Genomic DNA, 13,308 nt, shown 5'->3' on the forward strand with positions numbered 1-13,308 from the left:
ATGGGTAATACTCGACCCATTAGGGTTTGTGATGGGTTTGGGATTAATTTTGAAAGCGCTGTTATGAGCTTGTTGTGGCTGAGCATATTGAACTTGAGATGACTTAAACATTGAAAAACTGTCTTGTGATATGAGGGCATTTAGAAGCAGTACTATAGCCAGCCACATTGTAGGAGTTGACATGATTAATGGCACGTTGCTTTTCATCCATGTCACAGGACTTAATGGTTGTCATCACCTCTGACAAAATTAATCTAGCTAGGTCCTTTGTCTTTTTTATCATTGCAGCATTCATGTCCCAGCTTTGAGGCAGAGAGTTGACCAGCTTGTTATTTGTCTCAATAAGAGTCAGATTAATATTTGCAGTTCACATCTTAGTGACCAAAGTAACAAATCTTTGAAGTTGTTTCTCCAAAGACTCTCCCATAACATGATTGAACAAGTTAAACTTTTGTCGCAACAGATCCTGTCGACTCCTTCTCATATCCTCATTTCCCTCATACACCTCAATAAGGGCTTCCCATAACCCTTTTGCAGACTGTAGCTCTCTGAATCCTTGAGTGATTTCAGGTGAAAGTGCCATTGTTAGAGTGGCAATAGCCTTCTCATCCTCCTCAATCTTTTCAAAATCCTTGTCGTAGTACATTTCAACGGGCTTTACAGATACTTCACCATTTTCTCTCTGATAAGTGATAGGCTGAGGACCCCTGACAATGCTTCTCCAAATCATTGCATTCTTCATCTTTACGTACTTTTTGAACCTGAACTTCCACTCAACAAACCCCTCATGAGACAGTAGACGGGTTACACGAGTGGCAGTTCCCATAATGGAATCCAACTCTTGATGCAATGCAGCATTGGATGATGTTTTGCTTAACTGATCCATTTCAGTCAAGAGTCCAAGTAATAGTCCAAATAACACTAGCCCAATTGACTAAGGCCCAAAACCAAACTAAGACCCGATAACAGTGGTAGCCAAGAACTCTGTGGCCGAGAACCCAAGAGCAGACAATAGCCGAGAATACACTAGCCGAGAACACCCAATTGATCCCGAAAAGCCTTGATCTGAGCTGAGAACTCAAGATCTGAGCCGGAGAACGATTAGTTGTAGCCGAGAACGATCAGTTGTAGCCAAGAACGATCAATTGTTGCCGAGAAAGATCAATTATAGCCAAGAACGATCAATTAGGTCCCGAGAACTGTGATTGTTGACTTGGTAAACTTTGTAACAAATTGATCCTGAAAAATCAGGGATTTAAAAAGATCTTTAAAGTTTTGAAAGATTGATCCCTAATTTGTTAAACCTTTCCCGAAGAACGCGAAGAACCCTAAAAGATCTTGATTTCCAGGAAAACACCCACTGATTGTCAACCAAAAACACTATCTTGAATCCTTGATATCACCAAAACCGAGCCTATAATAGGTTTATAGGCTCTGATACCAATTGTAAGTCCCAAATCAAGATCTTTCAATGTGATATCAACAAACTCGTTTTTAGGCAGAAACTAACAACAAGGTGATTCAATATAAACGATGAACAAACACAAACCAGCACATGATGGACTTCAAAACACACGTTATATTAACGTCGGGTGCTTAAGCCCTTAATGGCGATTACAAGATTGTTGGAATACAAAACCCGTAATCTACTAACCATACACAACCTCTTGAATGATCGACCCCCTCTAATGACCTAATATAATATATATGTATAGATTAACATGATACGAACCAAGCCCAAAACATAAGCCCTCCGAAAACTAGTGTTACATACTCACCAACCCCAAGCCCAAAGATCAAGTATAAACCAAATAATAAGCCTAGCCAGACAGTGAGAGAATTGGTTGCTGCTCCTTATGAGGATGAGGATGCGGATGCGGATGTTGGTGCTTCTGCTGATGAATATGAAGGAGAAGTTGATCTTAGCGGTTATAAATCGGAAGCGATGGATGAAGATGAAATATGAATGTATTTTAATTTTTTTATTAATCAAAATTTGATGTTTTTTTGTTAATATAAATATGAAGTTAGTTTCATATAAACAATAAAAAAATAGTAAATAAAAAAATTGGTACCAATCAAAACAATGATAAAAATAGATTTAAACTTAGTTCATAACATATAAACAAATAAAATATATATAATATATAAAAAAATAAAAATAAAAAATTACACTTGTTTAAACATCGTTGTTTTTATTTGTATCATATACACCGATTATTATTTATGCACGTGTTATATCGATTAAAACATAGGTTTTAGAATAAAAATTTACACCGGTTTTAAAACTGTTGTTTAAATTTATATCATGTACACCGATTAATATTGATGCCCGTGTTATAATCTCATATCGTCAAAATTTATTAACTCCCCGGCATAATGTTTGCATTTCCCACCAAAAGCATTTTGAATTCATTATTGTATCCATCAAATAAATATGTATTCATCTGCTCGCTTTTACCTCCCACTTGCAGGCACCTTTTCTTCGAACCCTAATCGGTAGGCTAATGATGATTCAAGATTAATGTCTTGATGATTATCTTTAAACATATATCAAATATCTATTCATCTTTAGAGAGTTTTATAACCGGTGTTTTACTTGCGTTTGAAAATTCATATTTAATATGGTCCAAGCTGTATATATTTGTAAGAATATTTTTATGGTGAATACATATTTGTAAATTATTTAGTTTAAATTTATTGAAAGGGGTTAATCCTTTAAATACCTAATGATTTAAAGATTTGATCATGTAAATTGCTAACTAGTCTCAATGGAAGATAAGAGTTACATTTAAAGAGTTTGAGATATGTATAATATATTACTACATACTTTGTATATTTACAAATATAATTATTTTTTTGTATACATGTTTTAAATTATAATGAACCATCTCCATAAGTTTCTATAAGCTACATGTACTCAATGCTAAATATATGTTTTTTTTTAAATTATGTTTAGTTGATATAAAATATTATTTTCAACAGATGGATTTTGATTAGTGGACAAGCAAAGATATTATACGAAACAGTAAAAAATCATATAAGTATTATATATTTTTTTTATTACTTTATAGTTTATTTGTGAATTTGTTATCATCTTAACAGCTATTATAGGTGACCATCTTATAACAAATTTGTTATAACTTTTGTTATAAGTTTATCTCATTATCTATTATACAGAAGATTTTGATGTGGGGTCAAACAATGTAGCTATATGAAACACTACGAAATTAGATAAGTAATTATTTAAATTTTTGATTAATTTATAGTTTAATATTTGTTATAATTTTATCTCAATATCTATTGTAGGTGATGAACTTAGAGTCATTTCCCTTTCATCAATTCAAGATTACAAAAACCTGCTTTCTATTTGGTGTATATTGTTATTGTATTAGGGAATATATTGAAATGTATATTCTTATGGATGAATAAATATTTTTATTTATATTTAAATGTATATTTGTGGATGAATAAATATTTTTATTATATATTGTAACTTTAATATTTGTTATAGCTTTATCTCAATTTCAAGATTATGAAAACCTGTTTCTATTTGTGTATATTATGATTGCATTTGGGAATATATAACTATATATTGATTTGTGTATATCATTGTATTAGGGAATATGTAATTGTATATTGAATATATATATATATATATATATATATTCTTGTGAATAAATAAATATTTTTATTATATTGTGACGTTGTCGCTATTGTAATAAGCACCTCGTATTTACTATTTACTATACATTGATAACAAAACGCTTCACGACCCAAAACAATTAGACACCGGTTTTCTCATATTGTTATAACACCGGTTTTTTGACAACGTCCCCGTTATATTTAGTTTACAATGGTTTTTTTTACGTTGTAATTTACAAATATATACACCGATTTGAGGTCTGTTGGAAAATTTTAGTACCACCGTTAAGTGTTAACTACCGTTTAGATATAGCACACCGGTTGTTAAACTGTTTTACATATCATATTCTATCATTTGCAACGGAACATGTATAATGGTTTTCAGACCGTTTCAAATACATAAAATAACCGTTTTAAAATTGTCTTTTTCTGTACTAGTGTTACTAACATATTATATCATCTTAAATTTATAAAAGCATCTCTGATTTAGTTTTCTAAGTTAATACTCTCTAATACAAACTCAGGTTAAATGTTCGTTCATTGAAGATTTAAATGAGCAATTCATGTACATAAATGAATGTGAACGAACATAATTTAACAAAGGTAAACGAATATAAATGAACATACATGAGAAAACGTAAACCAACACATACAAACATAAACGAATATTAATAAACACACTTAAATGAACACAAAAGAACATATATAAAACATTTTTCATTCAATGTATCATTCAAAAATGAACAAAACGTATATAACCACACATAAATAAATCAAAATATGTCCAAACATTTTACAAACTTTCTTAACAATAAATTAAACTAAAATATGTAAAAGATTAAAAAAACGTAGATAAAAGCTATATATACGTAAAGGTATTTATCTAATTAATAATGTGAACATAGGAGAACTAGAAGAATTTAATATCTTTTATTAAATGTAAAGACTTTCATGCTCAAATGCACTCACCATCAATGAAGCATGTCATGTCTAGTTCTCTAAGAGGTGCACAATTCGGGTAACCGGTTAACCGGTAACCGGTTTTTCTTTTTTAATATCCTTACCGGTTAGACCGGTTAATCAGTTCGGTTACTAACCGGTTCTTCCACAGAAATACCCTAACCGGTCTAACCGGAACCGGTTAATACCCTGACCGGTTAACCGGTAACCGGTTAAAAAAACCGGTTTTTGAAAGAAAAAAAAAACTGGAAAAATAAAAAAAAACCTAGAAAAATCATAAAAAAACTAAAAACACTTGTTATTGATTGATTTTTTTACCTATTTTCATAATCATAACTTGAAAATAAACGTTCATAGCTTTAAACAATACATATAACTTGAAAATAAACGTTTATAATCTACTTTAAACATTGAATTCATTCGTTTATTCTTCCATCCGGGCTTTGGCTTCATTCTTTTATTTATTCATCTTCGTTATCGTCGTCTACATTAAACACGTGGTCTTCTAGGTCCGGTTAGGGACTACTCGATCCCACCGAATCATCATACATTTGTTCTTCCTCGGTTAGTGGGTTTGCGGCACTAATTGCTACTTCTTCTCCGTGTAGCTTTTCTTCAACGACGAACTCTCCTTCAATATTAGATGTATCTTGGATACGGTCCGCCGCATCCAAGTGGTCTTTTAAGAAAATGCACATTTCCACCGATTCCGGTGTTAGCCTCGTCCTTCGTATCGTTAGAATCCTACCACTAAAAAAAAGCACTTTCCGAAGCTACCGTAGAAGCTTGGACGGTTAGTAAATCACGGGCCATGGCTGCAAGCACGGGGAATTGTGGTTCCATTTGCTTCCACCAACCCAAAATATCAAAGTTTTCAAAATCATTTGTCGTGAACATAAAATCGGTTGCACCATACCGGTTTAACTCGCTATTTGGTGCGCTACCACGAGCTCTTTTAAGTTTATCGTTTCTTATATCATTCAACAAACTTATGTTTGGGTTACTTGATGACGACGAGCTTTCTCCAAAACCCATTGATTGTCGAACACTCGTTGTCGAACCATATGTAAGAGAATAATGTTCAAACATGTTTTCTAAATAAGTATTAAATTTTCTCACTTGTTTTGATGCACAATTCGGGTCATCTAAATGCAACTCCAAAGCCCAAACAATTTTTTCGATTAAAGTTTCAACCCCGGTAATGGTTAAAGTCGGGTTCAATGCGGCAGCACAAGTAAAAACCGCCGGCAATTCTTCAAAATATTTTCTCAATTTTGATTTCATTGGAACTATCATATAATCATACATTGGATCAACATATTCAAAATCGTTTATTTTGACACAAACTAACCAAATTTGATGAAGAACCAACGGACTAACCAAAATCGATTATCATATAACCAATTTGTAGAGTCTACATCAGCAAATGCAAATGCAAGTCTGAAATACACCCCGGACCATTCAATTTGGTTTAAGGTTTTAAAGAAAATAATAATGTGAGAGAGAAAAAGAGACTTATGGTACAAAGAAATGATTAGAAGCATTTACCAAAAAGAGGCTTATTGATGAGGTGGCTAAATCTAATTAATTCATTGAGTTCTCAAAGTTGTTAAGAGAGGTGGGGGCGTTTGGGGGTAATGGTGTTCGGGTAATGTGTGGGTTAGGCAGGAATAACCGCCAGTCCTATGGGTAAGGTTGCATAAGTCGTTAGACGCTTCCACGGCGATTGCTAGGTGTTGCGAGTACTCGATCTAGACGGGCGGTACGTGGGGAGTACTCGGACATGGTATTTTATAAAGAAATTATGTTTTGTAGATTATATATATATCAAGTATCATAAGTTACTAATATTCTACATAACACAAACGGAATTGCAAACCAATCAATAATATTTACATCTTGATTCAAGAACATGTCTTAGTTGAAATATATTCCTCCATCGAACTTGAATAAAAGGTTGTAAGTTCAAAACGTTGAAACATATGATAACAACGGAGGTTGCGACGGAGGAAATTAACTTTTTTTAATAAAAGTCTAAATTGTGTTAAGACCGAGTCGGACCACCTAGGCTGAGTAGAGGCGCCTTGGTCTGATTCCAAATTTTTGGACCTTGGAGGGGTAAAGCGGTGCAGTGAAGCGTTAAGAACCGCATAGGCGCCGATTACCTGGCCGACTTTTACAACCCTGCCTATTGGTAGTCACCGGAATCCTTAAATCGGCTTGTAATCCCAAAGAAAAGAAGGAGAGAGAGGCGCTTGAATGTGGAGATGAGAGAGAGGGATGGTTACTCGATCGGGTAGGCGGGAACACCACCGCCATAGATTGGATGTTTTCCAGTTTCCAACGGAATACGATGAGTTTCAAATGCTTTTTGATGTTTATCATGTTCCGACTGGTTGTGTCCCTACGCATGCATGTATACATACATTCATGCATACATACATATAAATATAAATATACATGTGTGTGTGGGAGAGAGAGAGAGAGAGTCAAATATAAATGACTTTGATTGTGAGAAATGTACAAATATATAACTAAAGAGTAACTATGTTAACACTAGTATAAGATCATTCTCAAACGGTTCCCTAAAATAATGTGAGGGTGATGTGTGCGTGCGAGTGCGGTTTAAAATATGATGGGTTGGGTATTTAGCTTTTGCACAAGATCGTGTTTTAAATTTATAAAAGTGATTTCTATAAAGACTAAACACACACAAAATAGGCAAGTGTACCTATCGTATATGTAGAATAGTATTGGTAAGAACCAAGTATCGATCCGTGGACACAAAGGTTTCTAATAGTAAATCGTTGTTTTGCTTTAATCGGAGGTTTTAATCATTTTTGGGGTTAATTTTTACTTTTTATAAAATATAAATACTTATATATATAATATATAGGTGACCAAGACAAGAGATTCTAAACGAGTTGTTCAATTATGCGAAGGTTACCATCTAAGATCAAGAATTCGCTCCATTTTAGCATTTATAATTAATATGTAGACACGTGATAAACTTATCGTAGCAATATATGATAGATAGCTCCTTAAGCCTTAAGTGAGCATCTTTGGCACTAAGGAGATGGTATGCGCATTTTAAAGTCCACCCTTTCCTAATGTCATATCATCTCAATTATGTCAATTTAAGTTGGCAAGTAGTTTCGTAAAGTAGAAAGATTAGGATTGACTTCGATTTCTCAAATACCAATTCTAACAACTTCGGGTGGTTGTAGTTCATCACACAACCTCCCCTTGGTTGATTTATGTAGGTTATAATTACACATTCCGTTAACATATGGTTTCTTTAACTAATTTGATATCCTAAGCAAAGCCATTTTCGGATTACCAAGGTTTAGAAAAATACACCATAACTTATATCTCATCATTTTAAGTACAATATAAGGATCCATGTTTCGATAATGTATCAAAGTATTTCTATCTTTCAAGAACATGAACGATTGCCAATGAAATTGACAACCACCAACTTTGAATTAGTAATTTAAGATGGTGAAACATTTCTCATCAAAAGATAATTGTAATATAACCATGTACTTTACTAGACTACATAACATGTCTTGATTAATTATCAAGTAAAGCAAAGCTTCTTCATAGATTTTAGATGGTAAAAGGAGTTTAGCTCATAATGAGCATAGTGATAGACATTAAGATGATTGATAATAACAAATACATGATTAAACTTGGAACAATCTAACCAAATGTAGATGAATCTTTCTTCTTAATGATGGTAATGATGGTTGATGATGATGATTAGTGGTGATGACCTCCAAACCTTCAAACTCTTCACTAGATCTTCAAAGTGAGTGTTAGTGTGTGTTTTTATAAGTGAAAACCGGAGAGAATTCTTTTCAAGGCACACCAAATGAGTGCAACATGAGCCACTATTTATAGGCAATCTGGATGGTGAGGCACGGCGTCGTGCTTGATGAGCATGCCCCCGTGCATTTTTATGACATGTGCCAGATTTGTTTTGTCTTTTGTATGATGTGGCAACGGCCCCGTGGTTGGTAGGCACGCCCCCGTGGTTTTTAATGACATGTGCTCAATTCTTCTTTGTCTTTTCTGCATTCTCGTCCACGGCCCAGTGCATGTTGGGCACGGCCCCGTGCTTTTGCTTCCAGATTTTGTCTTTTCTTGTGTCAGAAGCATGGGGCGTGTTTCTTGAGGCATGGGAGCGTGTTTCTTTGTTTTCTTGTGTTTTCTTCTGTTTTTCTTCGTCTTTTTTGCTTGTTTCTTTGTTTGGGGTTTGGTTTCACCTGAAATTATATTTTATTATGATAAGTAGCCTTTTATGCTATGTTATTAGATAGAAATTGCAGTTTTTAGAGATTATTTGATGCCGAAAAGATGTATATTTCTATGTGCATCAAACATCCCCACACTTGAACATTGCTTGTCCTCAAGCAATCTTTTTATAAATATCCTCTAAAAACAGCAAATTTAGATTATAGTTATCCCTTAAGTGAGCTACAAGAAGACGAAACAAAATATCCAATCTTTATGTTAGTGATAAATAAGAGAGAACTTTTGTTTTTATGAGTTTCTGTTTATGCAAAACGTCACGTTCTCACAATGTTCACTCACACTCGGTTTTACATCTGATCATACCTGTTATGTATGTATGTGAACACTCTTAGCCAAAATGCAACTTGAGATAAATAAGCTTGTAACAAGTTCAAATCTCCACCTTTTGAAGGGTTGCATAGATCAGAAGGTAAAAAGGGGTTTCGGTTTAGTGTGAGTAGGAATTGGTATTTTGTGGCGGTTCAAGGGTTAATGGTAAATACAACTTCCACTGTTTGTCGGGAGTTTTGAGATGTCTTCAATGGTTAGCTCCTTTTCTCCGAGAGTTTTTTTTACATACCTAATGACTCTTTTAAGGTCAGATCATCAAGACCAGTTTTATCGAGGATGTGGATCAATTCTTCCTCAATCCTGTTCTGAATATAACTTCCAACTCTGATGGATCGTTCGGCTTAGAGCCTAATAACCCCCACCCTTATTAGCTCGGTATATTCATGCTGAGACTGAGTTTGACTTTTTCTACATCTTCCTTCGTGGGACCAGTTTCCGCAACCTAAGCATCGTTCATATTTTTTGGCTCTTCTCTTCATTTCGTGTTTGGAAATTGTCACACCCTCAAAATCCACTAACGGAGTTTTACCGTCAGAGGGTGTGAACTGGCAGGATCGGAATCATTAGTTATAATCAAACCAAAGAAAAACGTTTAAATGAAAGTAAGTGCGGAAGCGTAAAACCTTAATTCAAAAGTTGCGTCACGCAGGACGACTTAAAACCAAATGTAACTGTTAAAATTAAGTTTGCAGAATAAAAGTGTTTTCATTAATGCATGCTCCTAAACCGCGCGCCCGCCTCGGCTACCTGAGAATAACATACTAAAAGTGTCAACACAAGGTTGGTGAGTTCACAAGTTAAATAAGATAAATCGTTTAGCGTTTTGCGTAACCTCGTTACGGCGTTTCAGTGTTGCGTAACCCCGTTACGACGTTTGAGTGTGTAACCATGTTACAGCGTTTGAGTGTGTAACCACGTTACAGCGTTTAAGTGTGTAACCACGTTACAGCGTTTAAGTGTGTAACCACGTTACAGCGTTTAAGTGTGTAACCACGTTACAGCGTTTAAGTGTGTAACCACGTTACAGCGTTTAAGTGTGTAACCACGTTACAGCGTTTAAGTGTGTAACCACGTTACAGCGTTTAAGTGTGTAACCACGTTACAGCGTTTAAGTGTTTTGCATTACCAGATAGTGTTATGTCAAATTATATATCGATAGGTAGCTAATCTATACAACAAGTATCGCTAAGTGGGTCGCGACCGAAGCTGACTGTTTATCAAGTGCCCGTCACCAGGTCCTCCAGACCATGGTAAGTGTTAGCCAAAATTTACACCCACTCAACCTCCAGTTGAGCTTAGCGTCGGGTGGGGTTTGTCAAACCCAGTAGTACTACCCAAAAGTGACTCGCTATTCCAAATATTAACCGGTCCGATGTGTGGGACTTCAAATGTTATGTATGCCGCTTAGCCTTTACAAGTGATATATAATTTATAACAAAATCTTTCATATGCGTTTATCTCAGAAAATATGTTTATCGGAGTATGTTATCTCCCCCAAGTGAAAAACGTTTGAAAACAGTTTAAGAGTGGGGTAAGTGAACTCACTGTTTGCGAAGAATATCCGATCTAGATCACCGAGTGATGCGCGTCGTAGAAAACTCTCTAGCGTTCTAAAATAACAAAGAGATTTTCTAAGTATCGGAATGTTTAACGAGTCTCTAGACTCGGCACATAATACCTATGCACGTAACATGTTTCGTGTTTCGTTTGTGAATCGTGTGTGACTTAAACAAGTAAAATTGTGATACGATACATGAGTGAGCAATTACTTTCGTGTCACGTACTAATAATGTATATCACTAACAATTATTCCCGTAAGGGCATTTTGGTCAACAAACAAAGACTAACTAACCATTATTCCCCATAAGGGCAATTTGGTCAATTCATGGCAATCAACTAACAACTATTCCCCGCAAGGGTATTTTGGTCAAAATACAACAATTTTATAAAAACTATCATATTTCATGCATTCCTATACAACTCAGCAGCTAGTTTCGTTATGACAGAATTTCTACTTGAAAGATTGCACTAGTTCACCGATCATAACGTCTCAATTAATTCACCAAAAATCACCACAGAAGCATACATATCTTAGGTTTCCAGAACATATTTCATCTTATTTTTATTCCACATATTTTTCTTATAATGACCAAAACATTACAGCAAACTCATATCAGTCAGATTCATGCGCAACAGAATGTTATTTACAATTCCCGTTAAACGAAAAATCCAATAAATACAAGACCACTTGGGTTTGGTTCCTAACTCAGTGAGTCAACCTCCAGAAGTGGAACCAACCCAATTGGTCTCGTAGTTCATGAGATATAACATTTACAACATAACCTAACAGCAGGTCTAACAGCTCAGCTTTGCATCACGTTTTTGTAAAATCATAAAAGTATACTTCCACTTATCCAAAAATTACGAATTTATACTTCATAGAAACTAGACTCAACCTAGTTTACTGCAGTACCCACAATCTCAATCAATTTTCACGTTTACACTTCGTTACAGTCAGTTAAACATCGTATATACGTTCTGTCCAGAATCTGTTCACATCAAAACTCATCATAATAACAATCTATGAACTATCATGCATCCATATAACCCTCTAGACACTATAACTACTATCCATGCATATCAATCACACCATACATACAAGATTAGGGTTTTATTTGAACTCACAATCAAGGACACAACAATTAACATGCAATACTATCAAACTAGTTATCAATCATCATCAATTAAATCAAGAATCACATGAATATCATAATACCAAGAAATCAGCCATAAAGGTTTACAATTAACCCAATAAAACTAACAATTAAACATAGAGGATACATAGAATAGTTGTGTATACCTTCCTAGCACCTTAATCTTCAATCAAACTTGAAAGATCTTGATTGTGTGTGTGTGTATATTAATCGATCTCAAGGAAATAAAGGGAGGGGATGGCTGCCGATTTTTGTAGGGGAATAGGTAGGAGGTTAGGGTTTAGGTTTACCATGTATTTATAAAGGAATATGTTACACTTTGGCCCCTCAACTCCTAAGTATTACTTTTTCTAGAACATTCTATCATAACTTGCACATTAAGTTAACATCAAGTATTACTTTTTCTAGAACATTCTATCATAACTTGCACATTAAATTAACATGACAATAATATTATCACATAACACATAATCCTAACACATAATTATCACATAATTAGTGTTTTAGTGTTTTTCGTTTATTCATCAATCGTTTGCGTTTCGGTGCAAATCCCGAAAGACTACTACACATGTAGTAAGTGTTAAGCGTCATTTAAACCCTAGTTTAAATGTAATGAGGTTTGCGTTTAGATTCAATAATCTAAAGTTTGAATTGACGGAGTTGCGTTAACGGAGTTAACCTGAAATTGACGATTGTCACATCATTCCCATGTTAAAGAATTTTCGTCCCGAAAATTTGAGTCAAGTCGTGATGAGTGTCTGAAAAAGTAAGAAAAATTTTCAGTTTGTCATATCATCCCCTAGTAGAAAGAAATTTCGTCCCGAAATTTAATTCATACCTCCGGTGATTTCTGACGGTTTGCCGGGTTTCGCGTTTTTCTATGTTTGGTCAGCCCTTCAAAAAGGTGAGGATACTTTTTCATCATTTGATTCTCGCGTTCCCACGTGAACTCCGGTCCACGTCTCGAGTTCCAATGAACTTTAACAATTGGAATTTTGCTGTGCTTGAGCGTTTTGGTTTCCCAATCCAAAACCTCAACTGGTTCTTCAACGAAGCGTAACTGTTCATCAACTTGTAGTTCCTCCAAAGGGACTACTTGAGTTTCATCGGATAGGCATGTGAAAAACATTGTGTACACTACTGAGTTCTGCTGGTAAGTCCAGTCGGTACGCCACTGGACCAACGCGTTCCGTTATCCGATAAGGACCAACATATCGTGGGTTGAGTTTGTTTCGCTTTCCAAAGCGAACCACACCTTTCCAAGGTGAGACTTTGAGTAACACTCGATCGTTTACTTGAAATTCGAGAGGTTTTCGGCGCTTGTCAGCGTAACTCATTTAGC

The 13,308-nt window shown here is 34.9% G+C and overlaps 1 protein-coding gene across 1 annotated transcript; it reads right to left on the bottom strand.

Annotated features, from left to right (window-relative positions):
• Positions 1-238: 238 nt before the first annotated feature.
• Positions 239-1,069, bottom strand: LOC143547282 (uncharacterized). The gene is made up of 2 exons (XM_077038743.1): positions 1,026-1,069; positions 239-982 (listed from the first exon to the last, which is right to left on the bottom strand). Exon 2 carries the CDS (start codon positions 884-886, stop codon positions 368-370), a length of 519 nt encoding a protein of 172 aa, XP_076894858.1. The 5' UTR covers positions 887-982; positions 1,026-1,069; the 3' UTR covers positions 239-367.
• Positions 1,070-13,308: the final 12,239 nt, after the last annotated feature.

The sequence above is a fragment of the Bidens hawaiensis genome, unplaced genomic scaffold (assembly GCF_021521415.1).
Source record: "Bidens hawaiensis isolate Kalapana, Puna unplaced genomic scaffold, B.hawaiensis_p1.1 tig00014709_1, whole genome shotgun sequence".
NCBI classification, from domain to species: Eukaryota; Viridiplantae; Streptophyta; class Magnoliopsida; order Asterales; family Asteraceae; genus Bidens; species Bidens hawaiensis.

What these genes read in the sequence shown, in the direction of transcription:
- LOC143547282 (XM_077038743.1), bottom strand. Translation starts at nt 886, where the DNA reads ATGGATCAGTTAAGCAAAACATCATCCAATGCTGCATTGCATCAAGAG.